Raw genomic sequence first — 18,396 nt, 5'->3', positions numbered from 1 at the left:
TATGAAACCACAAAAGGCCCCAAATAGGCAAAGTAATTCTGAAGAAGAAGACCAAAGTAGGAGGCATCACAATCCCAGACTTTAGCCTCTACTACAAAGCTGTCATCATCAAGACAGCATGGTATTGGCACAAAAACAGACACATAGACCAATGGAATAGAATAGAAACCCCAGAACTAGACCCACAAATGTATGGCCAACTCATCTTTGACAAAGCAGGAAAGAACATCCAATGGAAAAAAGACAGTCTCTTTAACAAATGGTGCTGGGAGAACTGGACAGCAACATGCAGAAGATTGAAACTAGACCACTTTCTCACACCATTCACAAAAATATGTTCAAAATGGATAAAGGACCTGAATGTGAGATAGGAAATCATCAAAACCCTAGAGGAGAAAGCAGGAAAAGACCTCTCTGACCTCAGCCGTAGCAATCTCTTACTCGACACATCCCCAAAGGCAAGGGAATTAAAAGCAAAAGTGAATTACTGGGACCTTATGAAGATAAAAAGCTTCTGCACAGCAAAGGAAACAACCAACAAAACTAAAAGGCAACCAACGGAATGGGAAAAGATATTTGCAAATGACATATCGGACAAAGGGCTAGTATCCAAAATCTATAAAGAGCTCACCAAACTCCACACCCGAAAAACAAATAACCCAGTGAAGAAATGGGCAGAAAACATGAATAGACACTTTCTCTAAAGAAGACATCCAGATGGCCAACAGGCACATGAAAAGATGCTCAACGTCGCTCCTCATCAGGGAAATACAAATCAAAACCACACCCAGACATCACCTCACGCCAGTCAGAGTGGCCAAAATGAACAAATCAGGAGACTATAGATGCTGGAGAGGATGTGGAGAAACGGGAACCCTCTTGCACTGTTGGTGGGAATGCAAATTGGTGCAGCCACTCTGGAAAGCAGTGTGGAGGTTCCTCAAAAAATTAAAAATAGACCTACCCTATGACCCAGCAATAGTACTGCTAGGAATTTACCCAAGGGATACAGGAGTGCTGATGCATAGGGGCACTTGTACCCCAATGCTTATAGCAGCACTCTCAACAATAGCCAAATTATGGAAAGAGCCTAAATGTCCATCAACTGATGAATGGATAAAGAAATTGTGGTTTATATACACAATGGAGTACTATGTGGCAATGAGAAAGAATGAAATATGGCCCTTTGTAGTAAGATGGATGGAACTGGAGAGTGTGATGCTAAGTGAAATAAGCCATACAGAGAAAGACAGATACCATATGGTCTCACTCTTATGTGGATCCTGAGAAACTTAACAGAAACCCATGGGGGAGGGGAAGGAAAAAAAGAAAAAAGAGGTTAGAGTGGAAGAGAGCCAAAGCATAAGAGACTCTTAAAAACTGAGAACAAACTGAGGGTTGATAGGGGGTGGGAGGGAGGAGAGGGTGGGTGATGGGTATTGAGGAGGGCACCTTTTGGGATGAGCACTGGGTGTTGTATGGAAACCAATTTGACAATAAACTTCATATACTGGAAAAAAAATACATAACAAAAAAAATTAGTTTATTCAGATTGTTACAAAAATGACATGTTTGGCTAAAATAAATCTGCTTTCTACAAAGAAATATTAAATGTATTTAGTTTAACTTTCAAATAATTAAAGTTCCTAAAGTATATCTAATACTATGCCATAATGTGGTTCAGGCTTTGGTTAAATGATGATTCTTAGAGTGCCTCCGATCATCATGAACAATTTATTTGAATAATACCATACATTACAGGAAGAATCCAGAAACTGTGTTCTTCCCCTCCCAAATCTTCTATTTTTGTGCTGGGTGCTCCTCAAAATAGGTTTATTAATATCTCTATTTTATAAATGAGGAACTTCTGGCTTAGTGAGAGACAAAGCAACTTAGTATGAGATACTAAATAACATATGGCAGGATTGGAATTCATAAAAGTCTGTCTCCAGAGCTTGTACTAGTTTCTACATGACCCTGCTTCTCACCATGCTCAACCATCTGTTCATCCTTTGTCTTACCATGAGAGTTAACAAAAGGCATTATTTTCTTAGTGGTTTACTTTGACAGACTCTCTGCTGATTAGTTTTCTTTTTACTTTGCAATGAAGTAAAACATAGTAGCAGAAAAGTATACATATAGGTGCTCATATCAAAAAATTCACAAACTGAATGCAGAAAAAGAACATTGGCAGCACCCCACAGGCTTCCTTGTGCCCCCTTCTCGGTACTTCCACCACCTTACCCTCTGAGTAAACACTAGTCTGACCTCTGGCAGTGTAGTTTTGACTGTTTTTTGTACTTTATATAGAATCATTAGGTAGATCTTCTTCTGTGTCTGGCTTCACTGGCTCAACATATGTTTGTGAGATTCATCCATATTGTTGTATGTAGTTGGTGCAGAAGAATTAACATAGTAGGCCTGAACTTCCATCTTTGAAAAGGCCTGCTTGCAAGGTTGGCCATTGGCCTGTGTCCAGAAACTCAGATTTTACGAGGGTTCCCACCATTAATTGATGACAGTGGCTCACTAAACTAAACAAAGACTATGTTTTATGCTAAGCATCTGCTTTTCTTCTGGGTGTCTGGAATTTGAGTACATGACAGGCAGATGGAGCTACAACACTTCACATGTACTGTCAGAACTCATTACCAGGGAAAATAAGTACATTGAGGAGATGACTCTGGAAGCTTGAATCTCGTTTCCTCCAGACATTGCCCTATAAGCCTTCTCCCTTTGCTGATTTTGCTTTATACCCTTTTGCCATAAAAACCATAGCCACGAGTACAACTATATGCTGAGGCCTGTAGGACTCCTAGTGAATCAATGAATCCGAAGGTGGTCTTTGGAACCCCTACTCAACATAAGTTGTGATGTGTTTTGACTGTTGCTTGGTATTTGCTATTTTATAATCAAATGCAAAAAATGTACTTTCCTAAATCACATTATCTTTCTCACATAATGCAAAATACACTTAGATTATTTTAAGTCAGAATTTACAGAAGAGGGCACTCTTTCTTTTTTCTTTTTTTTCTTTTTTATGTTTTTATTTTTGATAGAGAAAGCACAAGCTGGGGAGGGACAGAAAGAGAGGAAGACAGGAACCAAAGCAGGCACTGCGCTGATAGCAGATATCTTGATGTGGAGCTTGAACTCAAGAGCTGTGAGATCATGACCTGAGCAGAAGTTGGATGCTTAACTGACTGAGCCACCCAGGTGCCCTGAGGGCACTCTTAAATCAGGAACCCTGTCCATGAAATGAATAGGAAAGCAGACCACACCCATGTTAACTATCTCGAAATACCAGAAGATATGAATCAAAGTATTCTGTTGATGAAAATAGGTCCCTAAAAATATCAACCATAAAGCTGAAGAAAACAAACACCACATTTCATATGAAATTATATATCCTGATATAAGCACTTGGGAATATTTAAAAACATGCTAGATCATATATATGAGAACTAAGAACAGAAATGACCAAAAGCTGGATTATCTTAGGCATTATCATCATCCTATTTTTCCTCAATATTATTCATTGTTTCCCTTTTTGCCAGTTATAACCTCAACCCCGCCACCCAAGATATGAAGAAACTATCAAGCCAAAAATTGAAATTTAGGGACACAAACTTTCAGAGGCTTACCCAACCACTTCATAGGGAATTTTAGATCTGATTAATTTTATAAATTTCCCTAACTCCAAAACTCCTTTCCCTAGGCACTCTCCCCTATAAGCCAAAAGCTTTCCTGCTTAACTCCAGCTTCTGTTTCCTTCATTGCTCTAACTCACTTTCAGTACTTAATTCCCAATCTTGCCTGCCTATCCATTTCTGACACTCCCTATTAAACAGTAACCAACTAATCCCAGTATTTTTCCATCATACTCCATTAAACACCAGTTCTATGGTAAACAAAATGACTTGTCATTACTCGGTAACTCAAATTTTCTCTCAATTTAATAAATATTTTTGTTTCTGGCACTGCATTAAGTGCTGGGGATATAATAAAGAATAAGATATAATAACCAGCCTTCTGGGAAAGGCAGACAATACCTATGACAACTACAGTGATAGAGGTATACAGAGAGATAATTGTATAATAATGTTTGAACACATTACCTTTTTGCTCAAATGTTTACCACATCTTGGAAGTTCAAATACCTAAGTACACCTGAAACTAATATATCACACTGTATGTTAACTATACTAGAATTAAAATAAAAAACAAACACAACAACAAAAAGCAAACACCTAAATCAGACAGCCATTTAAAGTCTACCTGTTCTAGTCTCAATTTATCTCTCTTCCATTACTCCCCTACTGATTTACAGGTATCTCTCAGTCAAACTGGATTATTCATTCTCTGTGGCTGATTGACTCTAAATTGGTTCCCAATTATCTCCTCATTCTGCTGCTCAGGCCTTTGTGTAATTCCCTATTTTTGAGTGTGGGCAGGACCTTGCTGGTCCTGACTTGCAAAGGTAATAGGACGTCATTTTCTTGATTACAATATAAGATGCTGTAACTTCCATCTTTCTAGCAGACTCTCTCTCCCACTTTGATGAAACAAGTTGCCATGTTGGAAGACCCATGAAGCAAGGAGAGCTGACACAGCTAGAAACTGAGGCCCCTGGTCAAACAACCTAAAAGGAACTGAATTCTGACAACCATGTAAGTAAGCTTAGAAGCAGATCTGTCCTTCCCCCATTTGAGCCTTCAGATGAGGCCCCAGCCTTTGACTGCAGCACTGTGAGAAACTCTGAACAGAGAATCCATGCCCTGGCTTGGCTGACCCACAGAAACTATGAAAACCATCTAGTTTGTGGTGATTTGTTATGTAGCAATAAATAAGAAATACACACCCCAGACACATCACATTCATTTTTAATTTGTTCATGTCAACTTTCCAGCCCCAAATTTGAATTAGCCCAAAATCCTACATATCTTTCAATGTTCTAGTCATTTACTATCTCCCAATGAGGCCTTCAATAATCCATCCTTCCAACTCACATACTCCTTACTTTGAACCCACAACCTTCTTTATTGAACTCTGTGACATATTTTTCCTTGTTTTAGCAACATTTAAATGTAATATATTTATTTATTTAATTCCAAGAAAACAATAAACTGGACAAATTGAATAAAACACAAAATACTCTTACCTGATTGAGATTAAGATTGTTTTCAATACTCAGGGGAATCAAATGAGGCAATACTTTTCCAGCAAGCTGCTCTTTGGTGATTCCCAACTTCTTATGTGTAAAGGTACATTTATAAATACCTGATAGAAAACAATGAGACAAATTTTATAATCCAATACCACAAATTCATAGATACTAGGAAAATATTGTATCTATATGAAATCTCTTGATAATCAGTTTAATTACAAATTTTTTCTTATCAGTGCCTAGAATGAGGATGCTCTTAAATATGGATAAGAATGATTTCAGCTTTATCATCAGTTTAAACCATGACATATTTAACCTGTACTTGCTTGGCTTAAGAGCACATTTAATATTAGTATAATATTAAAGGCCTTACTACAGTGCAACAGTAAGGTTACAGAATGATCCTATCTCCTGAAAACACCTAAATATGTATTTGAGACTTCTCACCCAAACTCAAGACATCTATTTCACAAGTATGTGAGTATAGGTTACACCTTTATTCACTTCTTTAACCAGATTTAACATGTTTAAAACTTTCATAATTTAATTCAACTCCACACAATCCTTTCCTAGTGTCTCACCTCTTTACTCAAACTTCCAGAGCCAGCGTATTACAACTATTCCACAAAGCCCTCAGTTGGTAAACTGAGCACATTTGTTTCTCATTCTCTGAATGCTTGTGTTATAAGTGTTTTGTATATAATCCATAGCTTTAGAACACACCATATGTTATTATTTTCATGTTAATGTAAATTTCACTTATATACTCAAAGAGTAACTTTACTGAGCACCTATTAAATGCTTATTTGCTAGGCGCTATGCTCATTACTTCTCCCTGCCCATTTTCTCACTGAATTCTCATAAAACTCCTATAATGATGTATTTTTACCCTCATCTGACAGATGAAATTTTTCTAAGTCATTCCAGGAACTGACATAGCCAGGACAGAAGCTAGGGCTCTTTCCACTATGCTAAACTCTTTTTCAGGAAGACTAATTTATTTGAGCCCAAAACTCTCATACCATATATCATGTCTACAAAGGTCTACAATAAATTACTTGCTGACCATTCCTACAAATATTTACTGAGGGCTTTCTATAGACCAGGCACCTTAGTACTTTAGTAAGTGTTAAAAATACACGGCTGAGTAATTTCATTTTTCTTTAAAATTAATAAACTTTAACTTCAGTAAAAACTAAACTTGCTAATGTTTTTGTGATACTACAAGTATGTCTGTTTCCATTAGTATAGCAGACCCCAGCATTTCCAGATTGGACTATCAAAACTGTAATTACTTACAAACAATTTCAGTTTCTTGACAGAGTAATTTGTAATTATGCTAATAGAACAGAATGTGCTGTAAAGCTAATATGCTTCATCAACACATCACTTAGCAGTGAAACATATTGGTTAAGATTTAAACATATATAAATTAAAAACCAGCTCTACCACTTTTCAGTTGTGTTATCTTGAATAACCTACTTCAACCCTGAGCCTCAATTTCCGTACTGTAAAACAGAAATAACAGTAGCTATCTCATTGGAATTTGGAGAGGACAAGAGATAACACAAAGAAAATACTCAACACAGTGCCTCTTACAAATTGGGTACCAAATAACTATCAAATTTTACTATTAAGACTGGTATCAGCATGTCATGTAGCTTTGTTTGCCTCTCTTATTTGGCATCATTTTATAGGGAAAACTACATGCTATCATGGTATTTGTGAAGCTAGGATTCCCAAATGTCTAATTTGCTAAAATTAACACAAAGAAAAGTTATATCATGGTATTTATCCCATCATTCTTCAATTACTGAATGCTATATACTTGAAAAAAGGATACAAAGGTTTTATAATTTGGAAAATTCATTTGTGCGACTATAAAACAATAAAGTAGCATCAAATAACATTAAGTTTTCAGCTACCTAAAATTCCCATGAGGACTGCGGGTTCCTTGGATGGAATCTGTTGTAAGAAGGGCAGGATATCATCAAGAACAAACCACTTATCCAAGTATTCCAAAATCTTTCCTAAGCACACTAATGAATTTACACGAACCTATTAAGAGAGGTAAATTGCATTAGTCACTTAAAGTCTTGCAATCTAGAACAAAATGTTTAAGTATAAATTTAATCTTCATGTAGATATGTTAAAATCTCAAGAATAAAAGTAGGATGAGGTTTAAAAGCTCTCATCCTTTATTAACATAGGAAATCCATGTATTTACTAACTCCCCTAGACTTGTTTCAGGAAGAATTTATGATTGCTTTACCAGGACACTAGTTAGGTAAAGGTAAGGAATGACTTCAATTTTGTATCCTTTTAAATGAAGTGATTAGGATTTGAGAAGCTTTACTATATATGTGTTTATTAACAATATTTTTGGGGGGACATCTGAATTATAAAAAGGACTGCATTCTCCTACCAAGTGATCAAGTTTACTAGGCTTCCAGTACTTTTCTCTAACTCAGGTTTAATTCATTCTTAAATATTTCAACAACATGTGAAAATTATCTATACTTTACCCTACCTGAAGTTTTCTATTTCTAAATATATCTTTAATACAGACATTAAAACCTAATACTTAGGAACTCTTTCACCAAAATTCTATCTATATTTGCTTGACTATTTTGATAAATATTTCACACCCTATTTTTTTGCCTTGAATTTATTAAGATAATTACTTCAAGGAGAAAAAAAGAGACAAACCAAAAAAAAAACAAAAACAAAAACAAAAACAAAAACTGGTGGTTGCCAGAAGAGAGATGGGTAGAGAATTGAGTGAAATAAAGGGGATTAAGAATATACTTATTTGATGTAATGTACAGAATTGTTGAATCATTATATTGTACACCTGAAACTTATAACACTGGATATTAATTACATTTCAATTTTTTAAAAAAGAATAAAATCAATAAAATTCCAGTTAAAAAAACTAAGAAAAACAAAATAATTTAGTTGGTTAAAAAAAAACACCATATTTCTACAAGAAAGATAGAAAAAAATCTGAAAAATAACATACAATTGTTTTCTGAAATTCAAAAATAAGGAATATTACAAATTCAAAAAAAGATAGCTAAAGTCTTAATTTGCTCTTAGAATCAGTATTTTAAAAGGAATTGCCATATGTGTGTGTGTGTGTGTGTGTGTGTGTGTGTGTGTGTGTGTATGAAGAGAACCTAGAAGTACTAGTTTACTTTTATTTTTATTTTTAATATAAAATATTAGTCATGTAAGTCATGAAGAAATAGAGCTCTTATTTTACCTACCTCTGTGTAGAATTTATTTTTTCTTTATTTAAACAGTATTAAACCACAATTCTAACTCATGACTCACATTTTAGGAACTTCCCAGTTAGAATCTTTTAACCTTATGTCCATGAATGCAATTCAGGAATTCACATTTGCCCCTCTGAAGGCAGGAGCACCATACATGGTATATAAAATGCAAATCCATTCCAGAGTTACTGCTCTAAATGCATTCATTACAATTCTTTGTAAACATGCCTTTGAGGGCTCAGTTGCCATCTTAAAATGAGATATAAACATCCCCAGGCATTAATACAGATCATTTAAGTACCTATGCTTCCCACCTCATACATACTTGGAACTGAACTAGAACATGCACTTTGACAAAATGTATGCTAAAATAAATGTATGCTACCATAAAATAAAAGTGTGACTTAAATGATTTTTCTTTTTCCTTTTTTAAGCTTTTTTTATTTTACTTTAATCTGTGTACTCAATATGGGGCTCGAATTTACAACTCCAAGATCAAGAGTCCCATCCATACTCTACCAACTGAGCCAGCAAGGTACTCCCAGATTTTTAAAAGGCATTTTGAAAATGAAATTTTAGGGGCACCTGGGTGGCTCAGTCGGTTAAGCGTCCGACTTTGGCTCAGGTCATGATCTAGCAGTCAGTGAGTTCGGGTCCTGCATTGGGCTCTATGCTGACAGCTCAGAGCCTGGAGCCTGCTTCAGATTCTGTGTCTCCTTCTCTCTGCTCCTCTCCTACTCATGCTCTGTCTCTATCTCTCAAAGATGAATAAATGTTAAAATAAATAAATAAATAAATCAAAAGGAAAAAAGATAAAAAAAAGAAAATGGAATTTTAAGCTGGATATTACTTCATCTCTTTTGAAAATTCAATCAAAAAAATTAGAAAATTTCAGAGAAAAGAACTGGATTTCAAGTCTTTTTAATACTGATGAAGAAAAACACTCAGGGGGGTATAGTAACTTGCCCAATGGCACAGGAAGGTTAGTAGCAGAGTCAGAATAAGAAAGAACTCAGGTTTCTTGACCTCATTTCATACTTGTTCATTTTGGTAAACAATGATACTTTTTCCTATTTTTGTATTGTTTTCTATCTCAGAGCCGTTAGAACCAAAAAAAAATATAAACTAAAATGGATTAGGTAAATCATGTCATTTTAATAAGGTAAAATCATGTCATTTAAATTGCTTTTGCCTATCATTCCATTAAGCTACAAATGCTTATATTTATTTAAATTCACATTTCACCTAATAAAGATGAATAAGATCTCCAAAGAACTATATTTACATAATGCAAATTTAATGACCATTATCAAACAACAATATAAAGAACTGATCAGATGAATGAAGAACATTTCTCCCTCTTTTCTAAAGCTGCCATTTGAAGAGAATATTCAATGTTACTTCTTAAAAGAACTATTTGTGGGATAAATTCTTATGATCTACTGTTAGAGAAAAGGTTGAGAATACATATGCCTCTCAATATGAGATAATGAGAACTGTTATTTATTCTACTTCCTTGACCAACAACTATAAGTGTTAAAAATTCTGTATTCAAAGGAATCAACTGCCTTTGGCATAGATTTTTGAGTACAACTATTTCCCGCCACTTGTATTCTTGTTAATGTATTGTTTTATTGTACCCTTATTTTTTTTAAAGTAGGTAAGTGGTGGATATAAAAATACAGAGATAGATTACTAAAAATAAAGGCAGTTTACAAAAGGAAGCTATTCAGAATGATTATAGGCTTATACACCAAATTAAACTCTCATGATTATTTCAAAACTACCAACAAAATAAATTGTGAATTAAAGCAGAAAAGTATTAAGAAAGAAAAATTACTCAGATTTTCTAGTGAAGCACTCAAAGTTAGGAGACAGGAGCAAGGTCAGGGGTGTAATAATGCAAAATTATGTATCAGGGAAAACTAAAGCTATTGCTCACTTTTTTTTTTTTTTTATTGCTCACTTCTATAGTACTATATTATATAGGTTACCTATAGCCAAGATGAAATATATGAACAAATTACAAAAGGGTTACTTAGGGGCACCTGGGTGGCTCAGGCAGTTGAGCATCCGACTCTTGGTTTCAGCTCCGGTCATGATCTCATAGTTCTTGAGTTTGAGCCCCACATCAGGCTTCATGCTGACGGTGCAGAGCCTGCTTGAAATTCTTCTTCTCTCCCTCTCTCTCTGCCCTTACCCCCATGCGAATGCGCATGCTCTCTCTCTCAAAATAAATAAGATAAACTTAAAAAAAGATAAATGAAGTTTGTTGAAGTTAATACACTGACAGTGTGGAGGCTGCTTGGGATTCTCTCTCTCTTTGCCCCTCCCCTGCTCACTATATCTCCCTTTCTCAAAATAAATAAATAAACATTTTTTTAAAGGGTTATTTAATAATAAGAAAATGATTTAAAACAATGAGAAATGAAAGAAAAGCAAAAATTAATATGCAATTACTTACAGCAAGGGAAGATGTCTGTAGACATGCATTTTTAATTCTTGGTATCAAAGCATTTTTCATGGATGGGTAGTCTATAAGATTTGCAAAGGTTGGAATGATGTTTAAACAGAGTTCCTATTAAGAAAATACACTGATTCAATCTTAGAGAAAGACTCTCTTCATCCTTTCTCCCACATATTAAAAACATTTTGCATTTACATAGCTAAATTTGTCACATAGTTTGAAATAAACTTTTATTTATGTTTTATCATTTGCTCCTTTCAACAACTAGTTGAAAGAAGAGTTGTCACTAATTTTCAATTTTACAGATGAGAAAACAGACTCAAAAGATCTTATTCAAGGGGCACGTGGGTGGTTCAGTCGGTTCAGAGTCCAACTCTTGGTTTCAGCTCAGGTCATGATCTCATGGTTTGTGAGTTTGAGCCCTGCATCGGGCTCTGCTGCTGACAGCGCAGAGCCTGCTTTGGATTCTCTCTCTTCCTCTGTCTGCCCCTCCCCTGCTTTTGCTCTCTCTCTCCCTCTCTCAAAATAAATAAAACTTTTTTAAAAAATTTAAAAAGGACCTTACTCAAAATCATGCAAAGTCATATAACTAGCATATGGTAACAACAGTCCTTGGTCTTCATTCCTAATTTCTTTCCATGATAACACAATTCATCAATTCATCATTTATTAAAAATGGGAACACCTAAGTTTTGCTATCTTTCACAATAAGGATTAAATACAAAGTAACATAGAACTATTCCTCTGAAATAAGGGATTTCTTAGCTTATCATAAAATAGAATACAAACATTTTCTTTAATATATTTTAAAAGATTGTTTTATAATATTAGGGAGAAATACAATAAGACACTGTTATGTAACCCCAGTTTTTAAAACATGTATGCATATGTGTCTGTCTAGAGGCTTAGGGAAAAAGACTCAAGGATAGATACGGAAATGTTAACTATGGGCATCTCTGAGAGAGGATTTTAATTTTCTTTGTAGGTTTAAGCACTTCCAAATTCTAAAACTTAAGCAAGTATAACTCATAGAAACAGGAAAAAGTTATTTAAAACATTGTTAACTAATGTTGGCCACAATGTAAATGACTGTAACTGGGAACTCTGAATGAGGCTAACAGAGGAAAAGGGGGACTAAATGAGATAAGGAAAAGAACAAGAAATGGCTTGAGAACTAACTGGCTCAAGAACATATATCTCAGATACCTTATAAGAGCAGAATGTTCCTTGTAGCTAAGCAAAGAAGAAGGGATTACTAAAGAAAATGGAGGCATAATTGTGTATCAGGGAAGGAGTTAGACAATATTCAGTATACTTAAAGACATTCATTTGTAGTTAGCAGACAGAAATAAATTAACTACTAACAATCTGTTATCAAAATAATGGCCAAGTATTTTATTTGCTTTACTCCCATATTTCCAAAAAGCAGCTATTAAGAGTTGCATGTTTATATCCACTCAGAATTGTAATTAATAAGCGTGACATAACTTGAGGATAAGAAGTACAAGCTACGTTCAAGGATGCCCATTTTCCAAAGATGGGCAAGAATAGGCAAGAGTGAGCAGTTTATGAGATAATGTACTCCTGTTACCAGAGGGGACCTCTGTAGGGAAGGTCAGCCTTTAATTCATGAGAGCAAGCATACATGTGCACTATGCTGTATAACCTAGCAATAGGTTATAACGAGGCAAATCTTAAATTATGTCTAAATCATTTAGCTAAAAGTGGGGAGGAAGAGCTCTTTTCCAAGAAGGAAATACGATGAAGAACCTAGAAACAGGAGACTGAAACAAACCAAAACTCAAGGAAGTCATTAGCTCATTCTCAGGAATTTCTGCCTCTTAGTTTATACTTTATAACTGGTGGTGGGGAGAGGAGAAAAAGCATAGCTTCTAAGTTTAATTTTAAAGGTAAAAATTTTTTATTTGGTTCACATATACATTTCTATTCAAGCCTCTAAGCACCCTAATTTTTGTACATCATTTTCTACTTTCCTAAATGTATTTCTGAACCCCCTTTAGCCTCTTAAATATTTCTAATCAAACTTCACTTTAAAAATATCACTCCAGAGGCACCTGGGAGGCTCAGTTGGTTGAGCATCTGACTCTTGATCTCAGCTCAGGTCATGGTCCCACGAATGGAACCCCAAGTCGGGCTCCACACTGAGTCGAGATTCTCTCCCTGTGTTTATGATTCTCTCTCTCTCTCTCTCTCTCTCTCTCTCTCTCTCTCTCTCTCCCTCTGCCCTTCTCCCCACTTTGTGGTCTCTCTAAAAAAAAAAAAAAAAAAATTAAAATTAAATAAAAAATATCACTCCAAAAATGAATTTCCAAAGTTACTTTCCAGCCTTCTACTTGCTTGAAACTTGAAGACTTTTGTCTCTTGGGGTGCCTGGATGGCTCAGACAGTTAAGTGTCCAATTCTTGGTCTCGGCTCAGGTCATGATCTCATGGTTTGAGAGTTCGAGCCCCACACTGGACTCTGTACTGATAGTGTGGAGGCTTCTTGGGATCCTGTCTCCCTCGCTTTCTGCCCCTCCCCCATTCATTCTCTATCTCTCTCTCTCAAAATAAATAAACATTTAAATAAAGACTTTTGTTTCTTGCTCTTATTCTAGTATTCTCCCAAAGATCAGATAGTCTTTTAACTTTAACACTCTTACCAAGCAATGATGATACTAATTAATTGGACTGGTGACTAAAGACATACTGAATGATACAAGAAATGTGGGTTTCTAAAATTCAGCAAAGCTGCACAGGTCAATCTGATTTAAATGTTAACTATTTCAATAAATACTTATTGGCTGATGTGTATTGGCCAAATGAACCCCCTTATGAAGAAAAATTAGCTTTCACATCACTCAACATTTCTCTCCTTCCTAATCTCAGTGAACATAAAACCAGGTTGGCTACACAGGGCCTGTGGGAATGTTTTAAGAAGCTATAATTCATAACTCCTTTGGAAAGGCCTAAAAAGTAAAAGTAAGTACTTCTTTGTCCCATGTCATTTGGACAAAACCAGCACATCCTCACCTTTAAGAAGGCATGACGTTATATGGAAAAAATATAACATGAACCTCACAACTTTGAATAAGCAAAAACCTAGACAAAGACTAAAATGAGTCAAAAAAGTGACCTTATACACGTGGTATTAGGTTCACATTATTTTTAAGTAATCTCCATACCCAACATGGAGTTTGAACTCACACCCCAAAATCAAGAGTCGCATTCGCTACTGACTGAGCCAGCCAGGTGTCCCTGGTATTAGGTTCACATTAGAAAAAAAAGGCTTTGGTCAATAACCTTTAAAAATTAAAATTCTGTTTTTCTTTACTAGAATTTCTATACTGGCAAAGAAACTTTAAATATAAAGCCATTTATGCAATGAGATGTTCTTAACATAGGTACTTATTTTCCAAAGTAAAAAAAAAAAAAAAAAAAAAAGGAAACAATTATACTTTTAACAGCAATCCAAAATTTTTTTGCCAGACAGCCCAGATAGAACCAAAATTTTAATAGCAAAGCTAAAGAACTAAGTTTGGCAAAGTACATGATGTTTTAACATAACCTCTATGACACACAGAAATAGCTATAAATGCATTAGTAATGGTCACACTAAATTACTGTCTGGTTTGCTATCTACTTGCTACACAAATTAACTTCAGTACAGAAGGAACACTTAGAAAAGTAAGTTATCAAGCATGAAAAAAAGTTAGGAATATGGGAATACCTACTTAATGTTTTCATTAAAAAAGTCACATGTATCTTTGACATTTCATTCCTATGTTAGTTATTCATTTAGGGAGAAGATATACAATGATTCAACTATAAGAAATCAAATCTTTCAGAATAGAACATTTTTGATAAATAAAAGCAATGAATCTTTTACTTCGTTAATACAGATATTTGTCAATACATTCTTTAAATTAGTTGGGAACAGATACATTTTAGTAACAGTATATAATGCAATTCAATGGATTAATAATATAGATCACTATTGAGCTTTATATAAAAGATTTTATAATTCAAACCCAAAATGTACTTCTTTCTTTTGTTTTAAAAATCAAAATCATTATTTAAAAAAATCAAATATTATACCTGGATCTGAATGGAAGGAGCCTCTAGTGCTCTATAAACCATTGGTAAGACACTGTTCTTTATCTCATCAGGAGGAGTTTTGGTTAGTAGCAAATCCATTTTTTGTAGGAAAATTAACAAAATCTGTGTAGAAAAAAGGAACAATGTATTAAAGCCTAGAATCTTTATAAGATTTCACATATGACAAAATTTAAAGTCTCTTCAAAAAAGTAAGTTCTGTATTTTGACACTCACCATGTTGCTAGCCTGAGGGCATGGAAGACAAAAACATACAAATCAAGTTTCTTAGATTTCTGGAAGCACAATATTTAACATTTGCTCTCAGTTTAAACATTTAAGTGAAGACTAATTTCCTAACTCTCACATATCTTCGGCAATACATTACTCACCTGTAAGTACCACTATCTGGGTATCCACTGGGTTTAAAAAAAAAAAAAAAAAAAAGAAAGCCTGAGAACAGCAAAGTCAGATATCCCAAAGAAGTAGTTCACTTGGCTTCTAAGTTTAAGAACAGAAGAAAAGGTACAGAAATGAAAAGGTCTGTCAGGAAAAATTCTAAAAAGAGACATTTTCAACAGTCTCCAATCATGTTTTCTCACCTAGTTGCCACACATACCTAGATTATGAGGGAAAAAATGGCCCCTTCTATTCATGCAGACTACATGAGTGTTTCATGAGTGAACATGTGGCTCCGCCACTTTCTCTCCTAACATCTTGACCATATTTGGGGAACTCTGCTTCAAAGCCTACAGTTTCCTCATCTGCCCTTTCTTAGCCATAGGAACTCTTGCTTTACCACCACAGACTTCCTTCTGTTCCCCTCCTTTTAAAGGAAGGACCGCAAATAGCCTCTCATAAAACCATTAAATCACACAGCTGATGGTTTATTAATATGCTACTGCCATGGAATGGCAGAAATATGTAGTAATATTTACTATGTGTCTAGAAATTTCATTTAATCTCAACAACCCCTTTTGTTTCAGAAATGAGCAAAACTAAGGTTTTAAGAGTCTAATGACTTGCCCATGTCATCCTTCTAATAAGGATGAAGAAGATTCAAACCCAGGTGTGTGACCCTACTGCTCTTAAATCCAAGACTACCTTGGGGCGCCTGGGTGACTCAGTTGGTGAAGCATCTGACTTCGGCTCAGGTCATGATTTCACAGTTCGTGAGTTCGAGCCCTGCATCGGGATCTGTGCTGACAGCTCAGAGCCTAGAGCTGCTTCGGATTCTGTGTCTCCCTTACTCTCTGCCCCTCCCCAGCTCATGATGTCTCTCTCTCACAAACAATTTTTAATTTTTAACATCTATTCATTTTTAAGAGACAAAGAGAGACATAGCATGAGTGGGGGAGGGGCAGAGAGAGAGGGAGATGCAGAATCTGAAACAGGCTCCAAGCTCTGAACTGTCAGTACAAAGCCCAACACGGGGCTTGAACTCACAGACTGTGAGATCATGACCTGAGCTGAAGTTGGACGCTTACCCACTGAGCCACCCAGGCGCCCCTAAAAAAATTTTTTTAAAAACCCAAGACTATCTTGAATCTGACAAATATTATAAGAGAGTCTAACATCAGAAATTAATTACATTTTAACTTATAATACACACACACACATTATTTCCATGGTGCTGTAAGCATTTTCCTCCTCCTGGTAAAACTATTTATCAGCAATAAAATAAAGAGAAACAACTGGCATAAACTATCTACAAGCTAAAGACCCTAAATAACAAAAAGAAAAACAAAAATAAATATTTAAAAGTACAGAAGAAAAAGAAATACTTCTTTTCACAAACCAATAACTTTCAATAAGTCCAACAAGAACAGTATGCCAGATCTCAATATAACTTATTTTCTGAGGTGGTAACTTACGGAGAGCTATCAACATTTACTTGCAAAGTTTAATTATAATTTTAGGAACGGTTCACTTCAAACATATGCAAAATAGGTTCTAATGGAAAAAAAAGTCTCTTATACTTACCTCAATTTTTAAAAAGTCACACATCCATTTCTTTTGTTTTCAGTGATAGTCATCATTGACTAATGTCATTAAGTAACAGAAAACAAATAGGAAAGAGTATTTACATACATACCTGGATTGGCTCCTGCTGTTTAAAAACAGGGCCAAGTTCAGGTAGAATTAATTTGACATATTCTTCTTTGGTGCATTCTTCAGCAATCAGTAGAACATTGGGCAAAACAAAAGGTACCATATCAGGGTTTACAAATTCTGAAGTCAAACAAGGCAAAATTCTCTGCACAATGACACGCTGAAAGGCAAAAATGTTTTCATAAAACTAAATTTGACTTCGGGTCTTTAGTGTTAATATTGAAGTTACAGTCTAAAATGTCCAATCCCTTTGGGGAAGATGACCATATAATTTCCCTCAGGAAACCTTCCTTCATTAAGTCTTCACTAATTTGTTTCTCCTCTTCATTACTTATGATTCATACCACACAATTTAAAAACTGTCCTGTATTATTAATTGCTGCTTCATGCATATTGACTCTATCTACACTTACTGAAAGAGCCTTGAGAGCAAGAACAATATTTATGTTTCCTCTTTATTCTCCATAGCATCTAAGTAAAGGGCTAACTAAACAAACAGTGAATAATCAAAGAGTATCGGCAGATTAAACACTGGAGATATTTTTGCAGGAATCACCAGTTTTCCAACCATTGACTTCTATGGCATTCACCAACATATTTTAGACTATATTACACTCATGATTTAATAAGCCAGAGAAGGAGAGTTACAGGAACTGGAGAGGCTAGTATCAATACAGAAGTATTGCTTAATTGCTGGTGAAGCAATGATCTCCACAATGACAGCTTATGGACCTGTCTTCTGACATTTAATGCAAGCACTACCTTTGCATAGGTAGTATTCTTCTAATTTTTTTACCTAATTTTTTAGATGATTTTTGGACCCCACGAAAAAGGTCCACTAAACTTTTAGCTTCAGTCTGCAGCCTTCTATAGTCATTTATGCACCTAAGGCAAAAGTTCTATTTATTTCTCTGGAAGAGTTATTATAGTAAATGAAAATCCTGTCTATAATAAAAAACTGATCAACAACAAACCTTGGGCAGTTTTGGTAGAACTTTTGGCAGTCCTTTGAAAAACTGTGACTTCTGAAGATTATCTCTTTGGAATAAGGTATCAAAATACTGCAGTGTTACTGCACCAACGTCATCAAAGAAGGGAATCTAAAAATAGGGAAATAAAATTATTTTGGTAAATATTAAAGTACTTCTCATACCTGAAACTGCCATAATATAGTAAAAAAAAATTTAGAAACATTTAGCAAAATACTAAAAAGCACTTAATAGTTCTAATTATAAAAATCAAAATAAGGAATAACCAAATTTCTTTTCAGGTTCAAAT

The 18,396-nt window shown here is 35.0% G+C and overlaps 1 protein-coding gene across 13 annotated transcripts in view; it reads right to left on the bottom strand.

Moving 5' to 3' along the window:
• The window catches only part of SCYL2 (SCY1 like pseudokinase 2), a 70,360-nt gene that overhangs the window by 12,610 nt on the left and 39,354 nt on the right, over positions 1-18,396 (bottom strand). For 8 of the 13 annotated variants that reach the window (XM_045466375.1, XM_045466370.1, XM_045466377.1 and 5 more), the window contains 7 exons: positions 18,093-18,218; positions 17,102-17,278; positions 15,244-15,255; positions 15,010-15,132; positions 10,910-11,023; positions 7,093-7,225; positions 5,162-5,280 (listed from right to left, as the gene is read on the bottom strand). In XM_045466375.1, coding sequence (XP_045322331.1) covers positions 5,162-5,280; positions 7,093-7,225; positions 10,910-11,023; positions 15,010-15,132; positions 15,244-15,255; positions 17,102-17,278; positions 18,093-18,218 — 804 coding nt within the window. The remainder of the gene's footprint in view (positions 1-5,161; positions 5,281-7,092; positions 7,226-10,909; positions 11,024-15,009; positions 15,133-15,243; positions 15,256-17,101; positions 17,279-18,092; positions 18,219-18,396) is intronic. The other 5 variants (XM_045466373.1, XM_045466376.1, XM_045466374.1 and 2 more) reach the window with 1 other exon arrangement.

Source organism: Leopardus geoffroyi, chromosome B4, assembly GCF_018350155.1.
Source record: "Leopardus geoffroyi isolate Oge1 chromosome B4, O.geoffroyi_Oge1_pat1.0, whole genome shotgun sequence".
NCBI classification, from domain to species: Eukaryota; Metazoa; Chordata; class Mammalia; order Carnivora; family Felidae; genus Leopardus; species Leopardus geoffroyi.
Note: the sequence above shows the minus strand (reverse complement) of the source record. Positions and strands in the feature narration are given on the sequence as shown.